This window comes from Anguilla rostrata, chromosome 7 (genome assembly GCF_018555375.3).
Source record: "Anguilla rostrata isolate EN2019 chromosome 7, ASM1855537v3, whole genome shotgun sequence".
In the NCBI taxonomy this organism is placed as follows: Eukaryota; Metazoa; Chordata; class Actinopteri; order Anguilliformes; family Anguillidae; genus Anguilla; species Anguilla rostrata.
The window spans coordinates 17,075,513-17,100,498 of record NC_057939.1 but is presented as its reverse complement, the minus strand read 5'-3'; the positions used below and the strand labels follow the sequence as shown (position 1 = coordinate 17,100,498).

Here is a 24,986-nt window from a genome sequence, read left to right as displayed (position 1 = left end):
TTAGGTCTTAGATTTTATACTGTAAGCTCATCCAGGCAACATTTTACTTTCCTACCAATTATAAATCAATGGGTATATGAACAAACATCTTCTTTTGGTTAATGTAGGCTATTTTCCAAGATGTTCTCAACGTTTACCCTAAAGTCACAGCATTTCGTTTATTACAAAACAACCTGCTGTACACAGGATTTTCAAATTGTGAGTTTAGAGAATAATAGAAGTCTTCATGGTTCCAGGACTGGATCTGTAACCAAGTTTCCCCCTTGAATACCAAGTCAGCCACAACTTTTAAATGATAACTGAGGGTTAAGCAAGGAACTTCATCACAGTGGTTTTAGCATGTACCCATCTTCCTGTTCGATAGCTTATTAAATGCCATGTTATAAGGCAGTTTCTAACAGCCTAGTCGAACTTGCAGGCCATATGTAGTGCGCTCTTGCAGTATATGACCAAAAGTATCTGGACACCCCTTGGTCTGGGGTTGTTTCATAGTTTGGGCTAGGCCCCTTATTTTCCAGTGAAGGCAAAACGACATTCTAGATTCTAGCGATTCTGTGCTTCCAACTTTGTGGGAACAGTTTGGGAAGGCCCTTTTCTGTTTCAGTATAACAATGCCCCTGGGAAGCATGACCACAGTACCCTTGTAGCATACTTTGAACGCAAGGAATTTATGAGTCGCATTTTAAGCATACTTATAATCCACTGTGTTTTCATTTGTTATTGTGGTCAACCTAGTAACCGTATATAAATAAATATTTGAGTTTCTTTGTTAGTGGTTACGCATTCCCGCAGAGACTTATCATCAGACTCACAATGCAGACATGCAGAAATCCAGTAACATCACAGCTGGGTGCTATACTTAGGCATATAGAACAAGGCTGCTGGTTGAAGTCACTATCTGACTAGTTCAAAAAACATTTCAGAAGGTGTTGCATGTTGACTCCTGTAAACACTGCAGGTAAAATTTTCTCTTACTACGAAGAGGTTTTCTTCCGATTTGTAAATTCATGGAATAGCTCATGCAGTAACAGAAACGGGGGCCATTGGGGTGTCCAAGACCAGGCTAGTCACAATGCAGGGATCCTTCTGCAACAGATTAAACAATTAAATTTCTTATATTGTCCTTGTCAATGCAATTGTAATACATTTCAGAAAACTCCAAAGGTGAAGACTGGAGCACATCAGAACTTTTTCATGACATGGAGTCACCTGTAAAAAAAAAAAAAAAAAAAAGATCACACTCCACTAATTAGCATAATCAACCAGCACATTGAAATGTTGACAGCTCTCACAACCTCGGGACCCACCTTGAATCATAATTCACCTGGAACATCAATACAGATATATAAAGTATAGTAAATATAATGTAAAAGTCAACAGAGACTTCACCAGCCATGACAGCCTAGGAAATGCAATGTCAAGGTCAACATACTTCATCTGTTTTATCAGACTTCTATTGAGAACATGATAACCTTTCATTTCCGAGTTTGGTATAGTTAACTCACTCTTTAAAAAAAAAAAAAAAAGAGAAGACTAGTTAATGCAGCCATTAAAATATGTAGAACAAAGTGCCAGGATATCCCATCCTTATCCAGGTGGAGAGCAATCAAAAAGGCAAACTGTATTATCAATGATAACCCCATCCCATTCACCAAACAAGAGCCTTGCACTCCCCTACCTGGCTAAAGATTAAGATTATCACAAAACAAGCGCAAATGGGACATTTATTCCTAAAACCACACAGCTATTGAACAAGACCCTCCAACAACCCCCCAACTGTGTTTTAATGTTCACAAGTGTTTAGTGTTGATGTACACTATTGTGTTCCGTTGTATTGGTCTGGACTCATATTGCACATAGCCAGATATCGATGTATTTGTGTAAAATTTCCTGCATGGATCAATACATGCCAGTCAATCATGGTGCACCCATACAGTCTGTTATCCACTGACACCACATATAGGAAACTATTAAATTAGCAGAGATAAGTCTGCTTTTATCTAAGCAAAGTTATAATTAGGCTTACTTTTAAAGTGGAGACAAGCTGGCTTTGAAGCAATGGTGAGTAAAGTGAAAGCAGGAAAAACCACATTGTGCTGTAACTGACCATGGTGCAGAAAACTACTCAGACCTCAGAGTTGTTTCCTGGCTGCCCACCCATTCCAGATTGAACAGATAAGCCACTAATTGCATTTGACTAAAGGTTCTGCCTTGATGAAAAGCACTTGACACCATGGTCTTTCCCTGAGTTTTTTTCATTTTGATAAAGGAAACTTTCACAACCAGAGCTGCACCATAGTTTCCCAGGCAGACCTGGGTCAAATACATATTAGTCTTGGATTCAAATACTTTTCTGTGCTTTATTGATCTTGCCTGGAGTAATTGAGCCTGCCAATGTGACCAGAAGGTGGGTTTTGACTTTTTCCAGAGTATTTCATTGGTTTCAATACATCAGACAAGATCAGTAAAGCGTAGAAAAGCATTTGAATCCAAAACAAATACGTATTTGACCCAGGCCTGTTCCCAGGTGTAAGTGTTCCTTTACAGTGTACTTTCTAGTTTACCAAAAAGACTTAATGAAAAATATGAAAGTGAACAAGACGACTAAATTAAGGCTTATGGCCACTGAACAGCTCCAACATGGACAGAACCAGCTGCAAGGCTACCTAATGTAGTCTGAAGAATCTGGGAGTATAAGGAATGTTTGAGTCTTGTTCAAGGTATTTAACTTGCGATATGGGGCCCTGCTGGTTCTCTTACATTCATCCACAAATCTGGCTTGTCTACATTCCAGAATCAATATTTAAACTACTTTCAGTGCACTGAAAAGGTTGTGGGCAGTATTAAGCATACCTTATCTCCATTTGCAGTGATGTGGATCTGGAAAGAAATACTGGTTGGGTCTGTATGTTTCACTTTCATTTTCATTTTACTTTTACCCATTTGAACAGAAACAGCACTTTGTATTTCTCTATACAGCTCAATGGCCATAATCTAGAAGTGCAATAAAACTGATTAAAAACTTTGTCAGAGACCCTCCAGAGTCCCACTTAATCAAAACCCACAAGAAAAATAATAGGCCAGGAGAGGAAGATGTCATCCATTGTTCCTCCAGCGGGAGAACACAGGCAGAGGCTAAAAAAACAGTAGCCTGGCACCACTTGGAAATGAACTGAGTGGAGTCGAGGATGACCTTGGCAGGGCAGCACACGCAGAAACACTGCAGATCTGTACACATACATTCAGTCCAATACACGCAGCACATTCCTTTTAAAGAGTCAGTTTGTTTTCTTGGCCAGGAGTAACACGGGTATTTCCGACATTAAGAAAGCCACTAAAGAAAACAAGAGGGAGGGACACCAGATAACCAAATTGACATGCTATACAGTGGTATCTGAAGTCACTGGTTTTACCCGTGGTTTTACTGTAGCCTGCTTCAATCCTGGTCTGACTGCGTGTATGTACATGCGTATACACATACTGCGGGTACCCTGAATGACGTATAGCTGCTCCACACTGACCCCTGCTGTTAGATACCTCTAGTGAAGGCCATGCTAGTGCCAACCACTTCAGAGTGCACACTGTTCATGGAACAATTTATCTAAACATAAGACGAATAGATGCCCAATATGAACACCATTGCCACTGCTATTAATAGTTCCCTCTCATTTCAGCCTGTTTCTTGAACAGCTGCTTCCAGAATTGAACTCACAACTTCAGAACGAAGAGAAAACTAGCTCTGAATAGGAGATAATATTTCCATGGCTATAGATTGCATTTATAAAGCAGGAGCACATTCTCTAATTTTACCAAATTCTACAGGAAATGCCGCATTCAGGAACACACTCATTTCCTTCCTTCAGAGCCCTTTTCGTAGATCCGGTTAGTAACAGCATCACAACTGCCAGGGAACGGCCTGCCCAACATTCTATTTTACCGTTTCATTAATGAGAATCCCAGACCCAATCGTGATTTAAGAAACTGATGTGGATTTTCTCACTTTGGCAGATTTTCTCAAAATTTCATTGCAATGGTTGAACCACACCACTAAAAACAGCAACTGATGTTGCCATTCTTCTCTGAAACTACGGTTAGGATTCATAATCGTTTCTCTAGGAGGACGAGCATGAAGCAATTTTGCGTTCGGTAACCCAGGGGGATAATTGAGCAGTAAAGGGAAAAAGCATTTTGTGCTACTCAGAGGAACAGCATGGCAGGTTCAGCACTGGTGACTGGCAGAATATACAGAAACCCACGCTTGACTGGGGGGGCGGAGGTCAGGAGAAGCGTGTGAAGAATTGGGCATGACTCACCATGGTGGGATATCCCTTCCAAGGAATGTGCATTTTTCCCATCCCTCTCCCGCTCCCACTTCCGATTTAAAAAAAAAAAAAAAAAAAAAAACCCACAGGAACAAGCCAAGTAAACAAGCTCTGCTGTCCGTTTCTATGACAACAGAGGTGGAGAGAAAGTATTATCTTTTGTTTGCATTTTTTTCCTTTGTTCACTTCTGCAAATCAGCATGACAGCATCCTCCGGCCTTCCTGTTTACATGCTTTTAAATTCTCTATGTGAAATGTATTGTGCACTTTACAGACAGAAAAAGAGCAACATGCTTTACTATGCTAGTTTCTCTCTTCAGTCTCCAACTCCAAGTTCTTTTACTTCACCGAAAGCCCTACTTTGACATGTATGGAACTCTCCTGGGATTCCCGGCCTAAAAACAGAAACATCCAGTTTCCTCAAGTCTTCGTTCCACCAGTCATACAGGCTACGACCTTTCGAAATCAGAAACTTTCACAGACCAGACCTATTCATATATCACATATCCTATTGTTCTGTAGCAGTACACAACCGTTTGCATACCTCCCCAGTTTTGCTCCCCAGGCGGTAATTGCTAGAAAACTTGGTTGCCAGTTGCGCTCCCTGGCTAAATAAAGTTAAATAGCTTAAGCCCTCAGCCAATTCATGTCACATTTCTGCAGGGGTACACACTCATGAAAAGCCATATTGGTCCTACCGGATAATTCACTTATCAGCATAAAGAAACTGACATGTTCAATTTTGTTATGCCTTACCTGGTTTAAAAGGTATCCAATAGAACATATCAGCAAGCATTACCAGACAGTGTTCATATCCAAGTTCAGACCATAAATAAAACTTAAAAGAAGAGCTAAATGTCATTTATGGAAGTACATAATGCATACTTGTAAACCAAACATAAAATCAGCTTTTAATCAGGGACTGCATGTAAAATAAAGACAATAGAAAAGAGGACATTTTATGTACACAACATTTTGCCTATATTAGAATGCAGAATTGCTGACAACTGGTTTTGTTGCCATGGTGCTCACAATCAGAGGGCAATTGTTACCTAAAAATCTGACCACGCCAGCGACCACTAGTAGTCAAGCTTGCTTAACCAGCAAGAAGACACAGGCTCAATGGTGTGCCGAGGCCTCCATTTAAACAAGAAAAACATGAAATCCCCTAATACAAAAGGAAGGTAAAAATTCCTGTTTTATACCGTTATCACGGTCTGGTGAAATGACTGAAGAGAGCTTCAGAGAACAAGAGTCTTGACCTTGTGAACCGAGTTCCCACCCAGCGTGGTACAGCATTCCTTCCGCCCTGCCCTCAGACAGCCTCTCTTTCACAGACCGCTCCCTCTTTCACAGACCGCTCCCTCCTTCAGTCCTGCATGGTGAAGTCAAAGGGCTCAAAGGCCTCTCGGACCTTCTTGGTGAGGGACTCCTCCTCCTCCCGGCTGTACTTGCACTCCCTCCAGTCCGCGCGCGTTGGGATGTTCAGGACGGCCTCGCTGGCCAACACCTCCCTGGAGGGGGCACACAGGCAGTGTGATTGAGTGTGCTGGGGCACCACCAGCACCATGGGGTTCTGAGTGTGCACGTGTCACGCTGACATTCATGTCTATGGCTGGGGTGTGAAAAATCTATTGCTGTTATATACACTCTTGTTCTGCCCATTACCCTGGTGTTAACGCCACTAATTGGTATATTAGAGGTACACAGTACAAAGGCGCATTTATAAAATGCACTGCAGTATAGCAAATCACCCATAATGAATAATTTTATCATCTTCATAAAAAATACCATCCAACACAAATCATAATCCTAATTCACCAATTGAGAGCAGTACACACAGTAGCCTTGTGGCAGTATGACATCCCACCGGAGGCCCATACCTTCCAAACTGCAGGGGGAAGTTCTTCTTGATCCTGTGAAAGAGCTTCTCTCCAGTGTCCAGCTCTACGTAGAAGTATGGAGTCCCAGGCTGAGCAATCTGGAGGCAAAAGGCAGGGGGTGTGAACCTCATTCTCATGTTTTGGGTGTCTACACCACTACGCACCACATCCATCCATCCATCAATCAATCAATCAAGTTTAATTTTATCACAAAGGCATTTATAATCTGGCCGTTACACATAGCTGGATATGTTCCAGAAGGAACTCAAAAAAACCCAATGCAGGGGCAATCAGGTGGAACCCTTTGACAGCAGTGGGATGCAGTAATACATGAATAAAAGATACAAGAGAAAACATGCCTGTACTTTTAAATGACAGGCTCTTACACCAAGAATGGGGCAGCGTGACTTCAGGGAATCAGTGCTGCTTTTCTGGGCTTTTGTACTGCAGGAAGGCTGTTTAAAACATTGTTCAGCCATTTACAATACGCTACAAAACCCTATAAAAGAAAGTATTAGTCATCCTTTACATCTCATACTGAATCACAGAGGGAAAGGCTGTGCACACTAGCACAACGTTCAGAAAAGTCTCCCAGAATGATTTTCACCATTATCCTACTTGCTTTATTTCTGTTTTGTTTGATTAAAAAAGCAATTTTAGTATACTATTACTTCAGGGGCCTGGGAGTTTAAGCCGAGCAAGTTGTATTTTAATTATCAATTTAATTACTCAGCGTCTATGAAATGCACGAGCACAATGCCTCCAGGCTGGAGATATAATTTATGTCACAATTAACAGGAAGACAAGTGGCGGGAATGCCGAAGCTATTAATATAAACAGTGATAAGAATGGAATGCTGGAAACAAAAGGGGCGTTGATGAGTGTGAAAGACAGGGGAAGGAACTGAGGCGAGAGGTGGGCGCAGTAAGCAAAACACGGAGCGAGGTGAAGGACAGAATGCTAAATCTTAAAAAACGTTGCATAAGGGTTCCCTCGGCTGAACAAACCGAATGACACGTCCACACGAAGTGCTTTAAGGGGATCGGGGTTTAAAATGTTAAATGCAATCGGGATGGGGACAGTTGGGGAGGACGGATACCTGCTTGAGGTCCGAATGCTCTGGGATCTCCAGGAGTTCCATCTGTTGTTCCTGGGCCTGGATCACAAAGGCCTCCTTGATGTCCTCTGTGGTGCATTTATCTGCAGGCACTGGGACAACCTTGGGGTGGGTTGGGAAACACACACACAGACAGAAAGATGTCAAAAGAGGACCGATGCACTCCTAACACATATCCGCTGTAAATGTCCAAGGTGGTCAACAGTGGTCTGGAGGGGTCTCCAGAGTCTAAGAGTCTTTACTGGTGATGGTCATCACTGGGAGGAGACACGTCCCTCAGATCCATTTCCTCGTCATGGTGGACAGACAGACAGTCTTGCCCTCTCGGACTTAAACTGATATGACTATGGGGATGGGCCCGGGGAGGAGGAAGGCCCAAAATCTCCACAGCCTCTCCCAGCTCCCCCGGACTCACCTCAGCTTCTCTGTGTGGTACTGCTGGGCTGACCCAGAGTCTGTTAGAGCCAGCCCTGCTGAGCAGCGGCCACAGCTACACACTGCTACACTACATTGACACAGCCACGCATTGCTACACCACACTGACACAGCCACAAGTTCTGAGCCAGCCTAGACAGTTAAAAAACGCTTTCTAGATAGGAGCCAAGGGGAGGAGCCTATATGGGCCGGATGGCCTGTTCTCATTTATAAACTCTCTCACGGATTCAAGCAATCATAACAGAAAAACACATCCATCATCATCATCACAAAAAACAAGACAGGTAAGAAAGCAGCAGGAAGTACTAGACAAAGAAAGGCAGTATTACAACATTAATAATACAATGCAGCAATCCTAAATCTTTCCAAAACACAGACATGAAACAAATGGAGAGCCATGCAGAGTTAATCAGTAAAGACAGAACAGGGACACTGTGTCCAGTAGCAGGAGAACTGTGTAGTACTCTTAGCTGCAGGTTCTGGCTACAGGAAGAGGCACATCGTCCGTCCTGAACTGCATGTGCAGTACAGTACATGTAAGCTGCAGGTACACTACATTTCCAAAAGTATGTGGACACCCCTTCTAATTAGTGGTTTCAGCTATTTCAGGCACAGCCATTGCTAACAGATGCATAAAATCAAGCATACAATCTCAATTGACAAACATTGGAAGAATGGGTCATACTGAAGAGCTCAGTTGCTTTCAATGTAGCACTGTCATAGGATGGCACTTTTCAAACACGTCAGTTCATCAAATTTCTGCCCTGCTAAAGCTGACCCAGTCAACTGTAAGTGAATGGGACCATCGAGTGCAGAAACGTGTAGTGAGTAAAAATCTTCTGTCCTTGGTTGCAACACCCACTACGGATTTCCAAACTACCTCTGGAAACAACATTATTGCAATAGCTGTTCCTTAAGAGCTTCTGCTTTTCATGGTTTGGGCTAGGCCCTTAGTTCCAGTGAACGTAAGTCTACAGTATGCTACAGCAGACAATGACATTCTAGAGAATTGCGTGCTTCCAGCTTTGTGGCAACAGTTTTCGGAAGGCCCTTTCCTGTTGCAGCATGACAATTCCCCTGTACACATAGCGAGTCCATAAAGAAATGGCCTGCTGAGTTTGGTGGGGAAGATTGGCCTGCACAGTGCCCTGACCTCTACCCCTTCAAACACCTTGGGGACAAATTGGAATGCTAACTGCGAGCCAGGCCTTCTGCACAACATCAGTGCCTAACCTCACTTATGTTCTTTTGGCTGAACGAAAGCAAATCCCCGCAGCCAAGTTCTACTGGAATGCCTTCCCAGAAGATTGGAGGCTGTCACTGCAGCAAAGGGGGTCCAATGCCATAGTAATGCCTACGGTTTTGGAATGAGATGTTCAACAAGTATATAGGGTTGTGATGTTCAGGTGTCCACATACTTTTGGAAATGTAGTGTACATACTATACATGATCTGACGTAATGCATACATGTGGTACTGTACCTGTAGCTGCAAGTGCTGGCTACAGGGAGAGGCAGTCTGTACTGCAGTATATCTATCATACAGTACCTGTAGCTGCAAGTGCTGGCTGCGGTAGTTCCTCTCAAACAGTACACAGCGGCAGCCTCGGCTCTTGTAGAAGTCCTTGATGGTAGTCTTATACCGGTTCAGCTCCTCCACCACCTCTGACGACAGGTCCACTACAGACTGGTAGTGTCCAATGGGCAGCAGCAGCACGTGGTCTGGGGTCAGGCAGCCTTTGGCCAGGGCCATGTAGCACTGAGGAGAAAGAGAGAGCGAAGGAGTCAGGATTGCACAGCCCGTTAGGTTAAAATGGCCTCAACACTTTTCAGGATCAGTGTGATGTGGTGTAAGATGGCCAGGGGAGTCATGACCTATGCTTTGCTATTAGTCATTCACTCTGATCCCATGACTAATTGAGCAGACAGGCGCAGTCACTTCAAGGCCAGAAGAGGTCATCGGACAGTTGTGAGAAGTAACATGGTGAGAAGTAACTGGTCGATACGTTCTTTGGGTGTGACCAATGTGTGGGATTTCTGATTGTTGCAAATAAAAGATGAATGTATCAGGAAGTCTCTTCAGGTTTCTCTTCAACTGCCCATGAGATACTCTCCATCTATGCACATTAATAGACTGTCAATGACTGCTGTTGCAGTCTCAACTTTTGGGGTTCCTGAGTCTGTTCTGGTGTAGGTTACTACATCAATTTAAATAGCCAAAGATTGGTCAAGATAATTAATGCCTAAAAGACAACAATAAATCAACCCAGCTGTTATTTCATGGTTGTTCAATTTGCATATGTTTTCATGGGAGTACATCTATAGGAAGAAATTGTGTAAGCAAAAGCATGTTTACTGCAGTGCACTGTGGATTCACTGATAAATAAAGCAAATATTATTGTCTAGAGCAAGTAGCTTTTGGCTACAACTTAGCTTTTTGGCACTTGTGAAACATGAGGGTTACCTTCAACCTTTGATGGACATTTCCACTAAATTAGCTATTAATCTAGATAAGACATCATTCAAAACCGGGGAGGGCAACACACACACAGACACACACACCACAGAGTCCCAACAGGGTAGATGGGCGGAATGCAGCCAGAGGAAGAGAGGCGCGCTGAAATGGAATGGCTTTATCTAAAGCTGCAGGTAGGCCAGGTGCACAGAGGATTAGGATTAATTCCTCGTGAGAAATTAAACAAAGCCGCTGCACTTGACCCTGCCTGGAGCAACGCTGCAGGGGCCTGAAGCTCAACCGCGGAAAAACAGACTCCGACGCTTAAAAGAAAGGATAAACGAGTGTAGCCCGAGCAGCGCTGCCAGCTATAAAGATTTCGCCATCAGACGTAGGATAATTTATACAAACAATCTACGCTTTCAACTAATCGTGGTTCCCAGGAACAGAAGGAACATTTCCCTCCGCATAACACGCAGCCTGAACCTGGCAACTTTTCTGCACATTAACAACTTATTAAAGCCAATTCGGTTGCTTTCAGCACCGAACAGCTGGCGGCAGCGATACCGAGGGACTCCAAACCTGCTCGTCTAACGTGCTGCCGCTGCTCTGAACGCGAGACTGTTCACATGGCGTGAGCGGAGCTAATCAAGCGCTCGCTCGCTTCCCAAAACAAAGTGGGTTCTGGGAAACCCTCCTCCGGTGAGTCATCCGCGGCGAGCTTCCAGTCATGCGTCGCTCATTAAGAAGCACCTCACACTTCAAGGCCGCTTCAAAGTGGCTTCTGCGAAGCGCCGATAACAGCCCCCGCTGCCGCGCTCGCTAACGGGCCCAGGGGGAACCCGCGCTCACTTTCTGCAAATTAGGGACAGTTTAGCGCTCTTATCGCGAGCCGCTTTCCACGGGGCGAGAACATAAATCAGGCCTCCGGCTAGGAATGACAGCCGCGTTTCTCAGATAATCCTAAATGAATTAAAAAATACATTGTGTGGTAATTACGTCAAATTAAATGCGGAAGAGCTTGTTACGTCGACGAGACGTTAGAGGGGGCCACAGCGAAGCTCGGAAAAACCAAGGAGTGATCCAGTGATCCATATCTGCCGTATTACTATGGACAAGTGCCCCCAAAAGTCAACAACAAAACCACACCTGCTTCGAAGAGGAGTGCTTGTCATGAACTCCTGTACCTCCAGCACCACTTTCACATTACATGTACCTCCATCCAGAACTTATATTGCACTTGTATCATTATCTTGATGTTGTAGCTTGTTGTCATGCCTCCTAGTTTGACTTAACACTACTCTTTGACCCAGTCTATGCTTACAGTGTGAAGTGTACTTAATGTGTTCATGGCTATGAATAACTGTTACATAATGAGCATTCTACTTTATCAGACCTGTGTTCTGTAGTTGTTCCAATGACCTTCGGTATGCACTTATTGTACGTTGCTTTGGATAAAAGCGCCTGCCAGATAAATGTAATGAACTCACGTGGGTCCCGATGCTGATCACCAGGTGCTTCTCCACCTCTGGGCTGGCCAGACAGAACCAGCAGGGTCCAGTGGGCTGGGCTGGGGGAGGAGGCAGAGGCTAGTAAGGGTCATACAACAGTGATGCATGTCAGGCAAACTGACAGTACGCTTAAGGGTGGTTACTCTATAAAAGAGACTTTAGTTTCAATACCAGAAAACTGTAATCCTCAAATTTACAAAAGAAAAAAAAGTAGCAGCGAATTATTTTGGGTGAGTGCAGTCATTTTTCCCAGCCAAAGGAATCACTTAATGGTCAATAAAGGCTTAATTTGTGCTTTTAAATAACACCCAACAAGCCAATCCATTTAGGGATGTGTTATATATCTGGAAAGGCACAGACCCAAGTGAGTGTTTACACATCCTGTGCAGACACCAGGGACCAGGCCTTTCTAGGGCATATTTATAAACACAGCCTTTTTACTTGGTAAGCTTCTCTCATAGAACAACCCAAGTAATCATGTCAAAAAACATACTCTCAGGTCAGTACAGTATAAAAACCAACCGCCCTGAAAAGCCATCAATATTGTTCAGGGAATTTATGGGAAAAGAGCTGAACATCGCAATGATTCATCACAAAGGAAAGCATCTGGAAAAGCCCCCTCTTACTCACTAAAAGCTTTGTTGTTTACGGTTTGGGGGAATACATCAGCAATGATAAGGACAAAAATTGTTTGGGGGGGGGGGGGGGTTCTCTTTAAGCAGCATGCCAAAATGTACATTTGAACATTTAATTATCAGCAAAAAAAGAATAACAATGCTCTGACACTGTCACGCTTGGCTAGATAAACAGATTTTCACCCGATAGCAATTACCAGCATTTACAAGATAGCATGGAAATCAAAGCGTTCTCTCTGCTGTCTAATCTGTGTGAGTGAAGGTCAAAGTAAACAGAACAGTGCGTGTGGTGGGTTCTGACTCACGTGGCCTGCGAGGCTGTTTGGGCTGGGTGTGTCTGTCCCCGTCAGACTGCCTCTTCCTGAACTGGCCCTGGTGCGGCTCCTTCTTCTTCAGGTCGAAGAAGAACTGAGCAGCTGGCTCCTCCTGCAGAATGCACACACACGCACATGCATGCACATACATACACACAAGCACGTGTGCACACACACACATATGCACACACACGCACAGGTACACACACACACACGTGAACACACACACACGCACACAGTCTAGGATGAGACTTGGCATCACAGCAGCTCCATCTGGATGGCTCCAGTTATTGTCACATCTGAATGCAGGGACCCCATGGGGAGGCATTAAATGCTGATCTAACCGCAGATCCTACTGCCAAATGTGGCAAATACTGGCTAGCATACAGAATGTTACTCCGTCACTCCAAAATATTACTTCAATAAAAGTAATGAAAACAAAACAAAGAGCAATAAAAACACACACCAGCTGTTCTTTAAAAGGGTATATTTGAGGTGACAGTGTTTGAATAGTGCACACGTACCTCCCCAAAATCTGCTGTAGAGGCAGGCTTCTCTTTCTTGCTTTCTTTCAGACTCTTCCTGTATGGGTTTTCAGTGACATCTTGTGGCTGTTTCACAAGCTCTGTGGGGTCCATGGTTTTCATTGGGACTATACTGAATGCATACAAGTACTGGAGAGGGAAGAGAAACGTCTAAATATTTAATTACAAATACTTAAACAGATAAAAGATACAGTAAGTGTCACGTTCACATGCACGCGCGCGCACACACACACAAAATTGGATGTGGTGCTGCTGTGGAAATGACAGCGTTTACCTTCTTCTTGGCAGGATTGTTGACGTTGGCCAGGGCTATGAATCTACTGACGTGTTGCGCGTTCTCCTGCAGTACCATGTGATTCCTGCCATACCACGCACCACAACCCAACAAAAGGAGAAAGGCTTATTAATAAAACTGAAGGACACCAAGGGAAAGACTCAGTTGTCCACAAGGTCATGGCTATTGTCAGAATGGAATGATGTCAGAAATGAGGTACAGAATAAATATCTAATATGCATCCCATTAAAACAAAATAACGAGACCCAGTAAACTGTAACAAAACACCCGCTTGAGGAAAACAAAAAAGTTTAGATACAAGTAGGGTTTCAAAATTTCAGGAAGATTCAGGGGTGGTAACTTTCCATGGGATTTAACAGGAAAAAAACAGAAATTGTGGGGGCTATTTGCTCAGGCTGCATTTACAATTCCATATGCATATAGAAACATTAACCTTTTACCTTATCATAAGCACACATGATTACATAACCTACTAAAAGAAATCAGAAACTGACCATTTAGTTTTGAGTTGAACTTTAAATGTTTACTTTTAACAAGTGATTATTTCACGAAACAACAAGAAACAAGAATGTTGAATTATGTATTCCCTCTGATGGGAAAATGCACTGTGTATGCAGCAGGTTTGATTTCTACCGAATTCTCATTAAATAGGACGCTGACGATTATCTGTGCCTGTGGTGCAAAAGTGCACTGCACATGAGATGGACAAATGCTAAATTCATGCTTGTAATTCAACTGAATTTCCATTAAATGGGGATATTTTAAGCAAACCATTGCAAGACACACAGCTCAAAACAGGGGGAATCCCCAGGACTGAGGCTAGCTAGCATAGGAACACAGTGTGCATGGTGAGCCACACGCATTACCTGTACGGCAGCCGCTCATAGTAAGTCCCTTCCAAGCCAGTAAAATGATAACGAGGCTTCAGCTTCTCTGCCAGGCTTGCAATAGAGGCAGTGCCACAGAACTTAGTATTTATGTCCTGCAATGAGAAAAATACCAAGTACAACAACACAGTCTAAACAGACCTGTAATTGGTACCTTGGTCAGTGCCAAAATGAGACATCATTTCCTCATCACATTTCTCCTTGATAAAAGTAAGTAGTCAGACAAAATGAAGAGATTTTTACAGCTCTCAAGAGCTCAATGTACATTCATGACTGCATAATTTGAAAAAGCATCACAAAACTCTAAGGAAAGCCAGCATAGTCATGTGTATCACTTGTAATAGTCAAAATAAGGGCAGTTAAACAATGTGTTATTAGTTCAAGAACGGCAAACTGAAGAAATCCCAATTCTGCAAAAACAGCCCACAGATATACTAGCAGCTCAGCACAGTTCAGCTGGGAGACTAAGTACAGTGAAACAATGGTGGGTGGCAGCATGCACTTCATGAGGAGACCAATCTGCACCCTAAAGAACCAAATCAAAACACTGCAGCCATGGGACCAGCCAAGGAATATGACTGGAAACTCCAGCACTGAAAACACTGGGGACAAAGGCTGGCTCTATTCACTGGATGATTTAGATGAGGGTGTGAGGAAAGGAAGAGGAGCATATTTACTGGGCTGTTGCCGTACTGCCAGACTCCCCGGGGCCACTGTGAGGTCAGCAGGATGTCCACGCCCCTGAACTTGGAGTTGGATACCAGGGGCGCCGCCAGGGCACTCAGATCTTTGGGCGTGAAGCAGTGGGCCGGCGCAGGCTCGGCCTGGGCCTCCCTGCCACTCACGTAGGCAATCTGAAGTCCCGACACCCCGGTGAAGATGCCTCGGCGTCCTGAAATGCACGCACACATACGCATATACACCTTGCGATGTAGGGAAAAGACAACACCCACTGCACTCTAGGTCTTTTAATGGTTAAATCGAAGCAGCATACACTGACATGCCCTTGGCTTTGCCAATTCATACCAGAATTTACGAACTTCCTGCTATGCTACCCCAGCAATTTGAAAAGCTCAAAGGAATATACAGATCAGGCCTCACTGCTGCAGATGCTGCTGTCAACTTTTGAGAGCGCATACAAGTGCGTGCTCTCCTCTGAAGCATGCAATTGCAAGCACTTATCATACCTCAGACTGCAAGTCTGACACGCGCAGACCAGCGAGTGCCCAACTGACTAGCGAGTGTCTCTAAGGCACAATGGGATGATGTGACCCTGGCTGACCAAAACCGTCCCATCCATGAGTGAGGCTACAGCCAAACATGCATCACCCAGCGCAGTCACAATAGACTCATCCATGGACTATATCAGTAGCTTAAGAGGATGAGTGTATGCGCGCATTTGTGGGAGTATATAAAAATACAACCAAAGAAGGCAGTGAAAATGAAGTGCGTAATCCACTATCAGGAAACATACCCTTCCTAACATTATTCGTTATCGCGTAAACAAAATCACGTACCCAAATAGGTGATGTTTTCAGCAAGCTCGCATCCATCTGAACTGGAGAAATACTTCACTGTATCATGGGAGGCTGCACCCAGAATGTATGTATGGATGGGTGCTGAAATTTTCAGAGCAGAATGAGTGGTGAGAATCAGATATGAAGCTGGGCATCTTGTTGTTACACATGACATTAAAGTGAAAGTTCACCCAAACAATTAATGCAATTACTCCGTTCAGAATTCACTTGACAGATTTGTCCATCAATGGTTCTGTAAGACTGTGGACAAAGACGATAGTTATTTAGCTACTTTAAAATATCTTGGAAATACCATATGGGAATTGAGTCATTTGGATCACTCTGTTATACAATCATAGCTGCAACAATATAACCTCTTTAGGTCATGATAAATCTGCTAACAAGCTAAAGCGGATAAACAGCCCTGCATCTGAATGTTATCAGAAGGTGGGGATAGAGACTTTTTAAAAACCATTAAACACCAACACCAAATAGTGTGCTTACCTTAAAATGATGCGCCAATAACTGTGTAAGGTACTATGTACAATAGTGAATGAATAGCGGGAAAACTGAACCTGAAGGTTGCAGCAATACATTCGAAAATTAAATTTGCCCTGTTAACAATGTAACCTTTGGATCTTCTAAGACACTATAGCTGGTTAATCACTTTCAAATGGAATAAGTCAGTATAAGATGTATGGATATGGTTATAATTGCACATAGCCTCAAAATGGCTCATATTTGCTAATTATTGTATTGGGGTTTTTTTTTTTTTTTTTTACATATAGGAGCATTTTAAGCACAACTTGATCTTCCTTCCATAGTCCACCGACTTAAAATCATTTTGAAATGAGGCCCGTCGAAGCCTTTTACTCAATAGAATCTGCACCAGTTAAGTAGTAAATGCGTTTTTACATGATATAGCTATAAAGGTTAAACAAAAACCACAAAAAGATGGTGCATTACCTTTTTTTGAACCTGATTTGTACTCCTCCCACTCTTCTTGTGCTTCGGGCGAAGAACCGAAGAAATCTCCAACACAGAGCAACAACTTCACAAGGGAAAACAAATATCAACGGCTGAGCGTAAAGAATTACACCATTCAATCTTTTGTCGCTTCAAGAACGTGGCATACTCACATCAAATTGTCCGCTCTTTTTCTGAATTGTTCTCACGCGGTTGAATAAAACATTAATCCTGCCATCAGCATCCCCACAGACGAGTCTGAAATACAGTGAAAGATCATGAAAGACTAAACTAAGTCGGACAGCATTGCTGTTGCTAGGTTCAGCTGGCTAGAGAATGAACTACAGATCAGAACAGCTATCGATAGCTACCTACGGTGGCAAGTCTTCTCATTTGTACCATAAGACACAAGCGTGCTTTCAATTTTAGCCAAGATGGTCAATTCACGTTAAGCGTTTTATAATACGAGATGGATTGTTCACCTTTCACATTTATAGTCTTAACTAGACGATCAAGTTTAATTGGGTAAAAGTTACCTGTGTTTGCAAGCTGGCTATGCTACATATTTCCAAATGGTAGTAAACACCAACTTGACGAGCCTTCTAGCAAATTATGGACATTAGACTACGATAGTCGAACTAGGGAGCAGTAATATTAATTGCAAACTTAGTTGCTCGATACATGTTTTGACAACAACCTGCAGCTAGACTAGTTAAACGTAAAGCTAGCTGCTAAGCATGTCTGATAAGATTGTCGAACGAGTCAATGTTAACTAACGTTAGCTAGTCTAGCTAACCACTAGCTTGTCCACTCGGTTGCAAACTGGCTAAATTGTAAGATCGCACGTGGTATGAGCATATTTCAACTTACATTCTCAGTGGCTGTTCTCCCATTCCGTAAAACACCTAAAATAACCTGTAGTAAAACTGCACGTGTTTTCCACGGGGATGTTATTTAGCCAGTCAGCTAACGTTAACGTTTCAAATTTTAAAAAACACAAACGCATCATGTCCATCAGTATTATATGTCCCCCTTAAAAAATAAACATTGCCATTCTGTGTGGGCCAAATATGTATACATACATATAAATAATATAGATATGTGGATAAAGAGGTTATGAAAATATATTGCATTCATGTTAAACAATTTTATATTAATCGTAAGCTGGTAATGAATTTGTGATAAAAAATTTAGCTAGAAACCAAAATGTGTTATAACTCGGAACATACAAAACGAACACAATGTATGGCATGCGTTATGGGACATACTTAGCCAATCCTCTAGCTATTGCGGTGTAAGCTTGGAAATAGCTATCGGAAGGAGGATGCTGCAAATTACTTCGTAGCTAAATCAGGTACAACCAACAGCAATGGTTATCATAATATCTGTTTTTTTTTTTTAAATCACAGCTTCAATGTAGATTACGCAATCCAAGCGAAATACGCAGCAATGATAAAATGTGTAGTACACAGCCAAAGTTAATAAACACTACTACGAGCCGTATACTCGTACATTCCGTCAGGATAGTCCTAAGGAATTAGTTGCATTAATGTACAACAGGATCATGTTATGAAAAAGCTGGTTTAGGTAATATTAAGCAAGTATATAACGCTAGCTAAATCCAATGCTTGCTTATCCTATGGGAAAAGTACAAGCGGAAGAAGAAGTGACGTTTCTCCTGTGAGGATCAAAATAGGAACTAATTTGCATTCAAATTGCTGAAGATGATCTTGGGAAAGAAATGGAAATGTTATGATGTTCTGAAGACGGCCGCTTACATAAAATGATGTTGTTTTATCGTAGTCATTTCCCGGATGATGAAAATTAGCCGTGCCAAAACTTAGTTGTAAACTCGCTGGCTAGCTTGCTACCCTGCTAAACAGGCAGTAAATAGCGAGAGCAGCTATTTTGTTTGTATTTTTTTGCTTACACCGCAGAAATTGAACTAGTTGTCAGGAAAGGTTTTTGGGATATAAATTATCCATGCTTGGATCTATGGCCTGAACATTACCTTATATAGGCCTGTTTTCGGACTTCGAGGACTTGCAGCCCTATTCTGCGCTTGTAAAATGTAAACGAGGAACACGTACATCCACTTTGGATAACCGGGACTCTGCCCATCTCTCCAGCAGCCCTACCCCTGTCGCAGAGTCTGACAGCAAAAAATAGGGAGGGCACACACTACCAATAAATAAGAAAAAATGTCATCACCAGAACAGATTATTGCAATCGTAATGGATGATAAAACCTACAACGTGAGCAAAAGCAAGCTAATTGAAAAGAGCGACTACTTCCGTGCACTATACAGTTCTGGAATGCGGGAGTCCGGAGAGGATTCGGTCCAGCTCCAGGGATTAAGTGTACCCGGGCTAGAATTAGTCCTGGAGTTCATCAACACTTCCAAAGTGCAGGTTGTCAATGAGACATTAGAGGATTTGATCGAGACGGCATCTTTTTTGCAGGTGACGTCAATTTTAAAATTGCTCTTGTCGGAAATCAGACAGGATAACTGCGTGGAACTGTACAATCTTTCGGAGATTTATGGAACACACGACCTGAGGAACGCTTGTTTGAAATTCATGACCTGTCACTACCACCCGATGCTACGGAGATCCGAGTTCCGAAGCCTCCCATCTTCCCTCCGCAACCACGTTAGAGAGATGCGCATGAAAGGTACGGCTACTCTAGTAGCTATTGGAGATTTCATCGGGACCTGTCTGGACCTAGCAGACCAGGACGAACCCTGGTCCATGCTTCGGTACGGAGAGTTGGAACAGCGCTGGAAGCCGCTAGCTAACAACCTGCCATCGGACATGGTCAACGTGAGAGGGTACGGGTCTGCCGTACTCGACAATTACTTGTTCATCGTTGGAGGTTACAGAATGACGAGTCAGGAGATATCGGCAGCGCACTGTTACAACCCCTGTCGAAATGAGTGGAATCAGGTTGCACCCCTGAACCAAAAGAGGTATGACTTAATCACCAATTAGCAGGCTATGTGAGAGAGACGCGGAAAGTAATTGCAGTGGTAGTAGAACAGCGCTTGAAGCATCTTTTATCCCCCTCCCTCCTGCTGCTTTATTGTGTGATCACTGCTGAGTCATCCTGTTGATGGAGAGGAATTATTCATCCTTTCTTACACCCCTTTTATGTAGAGTACATTTTTTACTGTGTAATTGCCGTGGGTTGCCTAATTAGTAGTGATTCAACTGGTTCAGTCATGAAATATTTGCAGTGACCGCTGCACTAATATAACCAATAACTGTCCTCCTGTTCTGCCCGCAGGTCCAATTTCAAGCTGCTGGCGGTGAGTGGGAAGCTGTATGCGGTGGGCGGGCAGTGTCTGGGCACAGTCGAGTGCTACAGTCCGGAGCAGGACTGGTGGACCTGCGTATCCTCGCTCCCAGACCCACTGGCAGAGTTTTCTGCTTGCGAGTGCCAGGGGATGATCTACGTTATGGGCGGGTACACTGCCAGAGGTTAGAGCATTTTCAACTTTGGTGTGGGGGTGGAGGGGGGGGTGGAGCTTTCTACCACTGTGAATGACAGAGAATGGTTGAGACAATACATTACGTTACATTTATTTGGCAGACGCTTTTATCCAAAGTGACATAAAATTAGTGCATACTGAAGGTCATAGATGGAAGGTAATTGTCCAGGTTTTTGATGGACTGATTGAACATATTTGAAAGTTGAAAATGTGCACCACAAGAGGGTAAACACTCTATTGGAGTACTTGTAAAATTATAAAACCTAAAAGGTTAAGATTAAATGATAAAGATGCATTTTATCAATGGCTTATTTCCCTTATGGCTGTAAACATGAAAAAATATAGTATGTAAAACTGTAAATGTGCTCTCAGTTAGCTTAACCAGCATGTGTTATTGCATCCTTATTTTCACTCTGTCTCCCGCTCCACCTCCCTCACAAACAGACAGGAACACCAGCGTGCTGCGTTACTGCCCCTCCTCCGACGCCTGGATGGTGTTCAGCTCCTGCTCGGCCCACGTGCGCAAGCAGCAGATGCTCTCCGTGGAGGACACCATCTACCTGGTGGGCGGCTACACGCACGAGCTGGGGCCGGAGCGGCGAAGGGCCAGCCAGACGGAGGACATGCTGACCGTGCAGTCCTACAACGTCACCACGGGCGAGTGGCTCCACCTGAAGGAGAACACCTCCAAGTCTGGCCTCAACCTGACCTGCACGCTGCACAACGACGGCATCTACATCATGAGCCGCGACGTCAGCCTGCCCACCAGCCTGGAGCACCGGGTCTTCCTCAAGTACAACATCTTCTCCGACGCCTGGGAGGCCTTCCGCCGCTTCCCCGCCCTGGGCCAGAACATGCTCCTGTGCTCCCTCTACCTCCCCAACGTTCTGTGAACGTGCCGGGGGCCTGTGGACTCGTCTGAGGAGCAGAGCTGTGCGCCACGCGAGCCAGGGCCAGTGCTAGCGCCACAGGAAGTTCTTGCCCGACGGTCACATCGTGGAGCAGCTGGTCGTAGCCTCGCACCGGGGACCAGAGAGTGCTGGGTGTTTCAGAGTGCTCATCTACCTGTTCAGCAAGGTGCTGTAGCTGAGCTGCTCCGACCAGAAGAGGGTCCCGGAATACGTACTGTAAATGGCTTGTATGAAAGTGTAATCTAAGAATAACAATACAATGAGCTTTCAATAGTTAACATAAAGTAGGCTCCTGAGATGCGTTTTGAGCCCACCGCTCGTACACTAGGAGCTGTTGCTGCTTGAAACGCACCCACCTACGCTGTGTGGGATAACACAAAGCATTCCATTTGCCACTGCAGAGAAAGGCCTCTTTCCTCTAGGGGAGGAGATGAGTTTTGCACAAAACCGACAGTATATTTTCAACCTTGCAAAAACCAAACCTTCAACGCTAATTCAGACATTTACAAGAGAAAATACTGTAAAAAGAAGGTACTTTGCCAGAATAGGCTCTGGTTTTACATGGCCTGTTTTGGACTGGAGATTCTTGAAAGTAGAGCAGCTTACCATGAGGCCAGGTCTATAGGTACGATACTGCTGTTACATATGAGGTCACTCCTGCTGGCTCTGTATGTATCTCCTTTAGTCTTGAAGTCTCTGAGGTGAGATCTTTTGGCGAACTCTAACATGCCTCTCTTTGGCATCCATATTTTCCAGAAAGGGGTGATGAAGTGTTCTTAGCTTGCACATTACAAGACACCCCAGACCAGCTGTCAAAACCTTAAAAAGGACAGAAGGACCATTAGCCTGTCTTGAAATTTCAAGAATGAATGGAAGTCGCTGAATAGCACCAAAATTATAGTCATGGTTTAACCGATAAGTGTTCGATAAAGGAAATGATTAAAGTCAGCACTGAGGATTAAGCTGGAGGGAAATTATGGCTAAGCACTACATTTGATTTCATCCTTCTTGAAGTCTGAAGATATTGCACAAAACATTACGCACAAGTCTATACTTTAAGAAAACAGTATTATGTTGTGAGCTACTGGCCAAAACGGCTGTTTTACAAGTGTGAAGAGGAGAGTGATGAATAGGGGCCTTACTGATGAGAAGTTTGAGAACAGTAAACAAACTTTTGTTTCGAGAGGATAAAATAAATATTTCCTGTGGTGATAAACTTTCTGAGAGCATAACTTTTCTGTTTCTGAGACTGGGAGAAAATTCTTTTGCTGTTTTCATTTGTGTGACTTGGTGGTTATTTTATTTGCCCCTCTTTAATGCTGTTCAGTTTCCCACCGATGCCTTGGACATGAGAATAATAAATAAATCTCTTCAGGGAAGTGATGCTGCTGTCTGTTTATTTATATGGATCAGTTATATCATAGTAACGGAGTGCCTTTGAAAATTAATCTATAGTTTAATGCTTAACCCAGCCTATGAGAGAGAGAGTTCCCTTCTCAGTATTTGTCATTCATTCAAAGGTACCTTTCAGAACTTCAGTGTTTCTATGTAAATATGTACTGGCTGAAATAAGACTTGATAGCATTTGATCATGCTTCAGAATTATAAATCCAAAACTTACAAATCCAAAAGAAAAAGCTGCGTCTGAATGAAATATGCAGTCAGGTCTGTCTTTTAATATATTAATATAATCTAATGGTATTCATTCAGTTCAGAGAGGTGACAGCTCTTATTTTTTGTGTAAAATCGGGCCAGGAAAAGGCACTTGTCTCTCTTTGTCAGCCCACAGGCTGTGTGTTTGGTGATAGTGCACCTGCCCTGGTCGATCGCAGCCAAGAGGAGAGAGAGTATTCCACACTGCTGCTGCTGCTGCTGCTGCTGCTCAGGCAGTCAGTCACGACACAGCTCTTACAGGGAGGAGCTGGCCCTGTCTCCTGGGGTTTCGGGATGGTGCCGCTGAAGCTTATCTTCACCGCCAGCTGAGAGCAGGTGAGCACCGGAGGGGCAGATCCTTCAAAGGGGGGTCTCTTAATGCCCAGCGACCAAACATCTTCCCCCTCATTTACAGTGGGTAGTACAGATACACTTTGCCGTGTCCTTGGGAATATTATTGTTCACAGACAATGTATAGTGGGCTATTGTACGTGGACATGCAGAAATGAGAGATATTATGAACATCAAGAGAAGGATTTGGATTTTTCTAAAGTAAGAATCTGTGTTCAAAACAGCTATGTGGGCCTTAATACCCTCAAGTGAAGCCAGATAACTGTAACATTAGCAGGCCGGTTGGATTACAAACACAGCAGAACAGGGACCTCAATGACAGCAGAATTGTGATGATTCTGTTTCTCCAGTCGCTTTAATCTAATGTAGTTGGAACAGAGATAAGATTGTCATGCCCTGGGGCCACAGTGACTTCCAGAAAGGCCCCATATGCATTACAGAGTTCAGCTCAAGGTAGGACCACTCACTATCATGGGTGCAGAAACTGGATGCGTTCCCAAGATCCTTTTGTGAAAAGTAATGATATGGCTGGACAGCACTGGTCCCTCTTACATAGCAGTCAGCTGAGTGCTAAAACAGTACCAAGTACAGCATAACAAATACAGTATTGTTTCATTTTAGTCATGCAGGGTGATTCACTATTGTACAACTTGAATCACAATCAGTACAAGACAGAAGGAAATAGACACAAAAGGCTGCCAGTGTGCCCTTACCATGTGAAAGCCATCAATAAAAAAAGGCCTGTTATCTGTCTGTTAATGTTTGCTGAGGCACCACAGTGCCCTGAGCTTAGCAGCTAACTCCATGTGCACAGATGGTTCTTTGGGTATTAGGTCTTAAAGTGGCAGAGTTATTTGGTCTTTTAGTAATGTTGTAGGCTTGTGTCTTACTGGTAAACCTGTTCTCAGTTTTCTTTGTGTCACCAGACATGGTAAACATACCTGAATGCTGTTAACAAAGTACTCAAATGTGAATCAGGGTTTTCCTCTTACTTTTCTTGTTGTTTTGTCTTAAATTGATTAATTTGGCTATTTACAAGTGATGGACACAAGAGATGATGAGGACTGAGGTGCTGTTAATTAGTTGATAAAAGAAAATATAAGAAATCAGGAAGGAGTGACAGTAAAGCTAGGAAAGAATTCAGTACAGTTGACAGATTAAGGGAACAAAGTACCGATTCTAGATGTGACCAGAAGATGGTGATGTTTCCCTATTTCAGTCAAATTTAAATTTGATTTTTCCCTGCACTTTCTGTCTCGACTGTTTTGCATTAAAACCAATGCACACGTGGTCTAGTGATGCAGAATACAAAATTATAACAACCCATAACACAGAGGAAGAGTGATACTCACATAACACAGAGGGAGAGTGATGCTCCTGCCATTTTATTTTATTTGCTCGGCAGATGTCTTATCCTGACCATTTTGCAGTGGGAACCATTTTACTTCTTAAAGCATTTGAAATGCTGAGTTCCTCTGATGTAGAACCATTTTCAAAACCACATCTACCCTACATTGCCAACAATAATTAGATAATTGCAATTCACAACAAAAGAACCATCTTGTTTCTCTGCTGTGAGTGTTTGATGTTTCCCAACAAAGGATTCATTAAAACAATTTATCTAATGGTAAATGGGAGACAAAGGGTATAATGCATTATGCAAGAGCCTATTATTTTATTCATGTAGCTTATTGATTTTTA

The 24,986-nt window shown here is 43.2% G+C and overlaps 2 protein-coding genes across 3 annotated transcripts; one reads left to right on the top strand and one right to left on the bottom strand.

Moving 5' to 3' along the window:
* Nucleotides 1-5,207: 5,207 nt before the first annotated feature.
* On the bottom strand, nt 5,208-19,024 carry cwf19l1 (CWF19 like cell cycle control factor 1). Of its 2 annotated transcripts, none has more exons than XM_064343280.1 (14): nt 18,892-19,024; nt 17,054-17,138; nt 16,881-16,965; nt 15,915-16,016; nt 15,075-15,289; nt 14,377-14,492; nt 13,490-13,574; nt 13,195-13,344; nt 12,662-12,782; nt 11,701-11,780; nt 9,305-9,514; nt 7,305-7,424; nt 6,206-6,303; nt 5,208-5,836 (listed from the first exon to the last, which is right to left on the bottom strand). In XM_064343280.1, exons 1-14 carry the CDS (start codon nt 18,999-19,001, stop codon nt 5,692-5,694), a joined length of 1,722 nt encoding a protein of 573 aa, XP_064199350.1. In that variant the 5' UTR covers nt 19,002-19,024; the 3' UTR covers nt 5,208-5,691. The 2 variants fall into 2 exon arrangements, with proteins under 2 accessions (XP_064199350.1, XP_064199351.1); XM_064343281.1 differs by lacking the exon at nt 18,892-19,024 and adding an exon at nt 17,751-17,929.
* Nucleotides 19,025-19,081: 57 nt separating this feature from the next.
* klhl42 (kelch-like family, member 42) lies at nt 19,082-22,664 on the top strand. The gene is made up of 3 exons (XM_064343283.1): nt 19,082-19,848; nt 20,166-20,359; nt 20,815-22,664. The coding sequence occupies exons 1-3, from the start codon at nt 19,082-19,084 to the stop codon at nt 21,261-21,263; spliced, it is 1,410 nt and encodes a 469-aa protein (XP_064199353.1). The 3' UTR covers nt 21,264-22,664.
* The last annotated feature ends 2,322 nt before the right edge of the window (nt 22,665-24,986 follow it).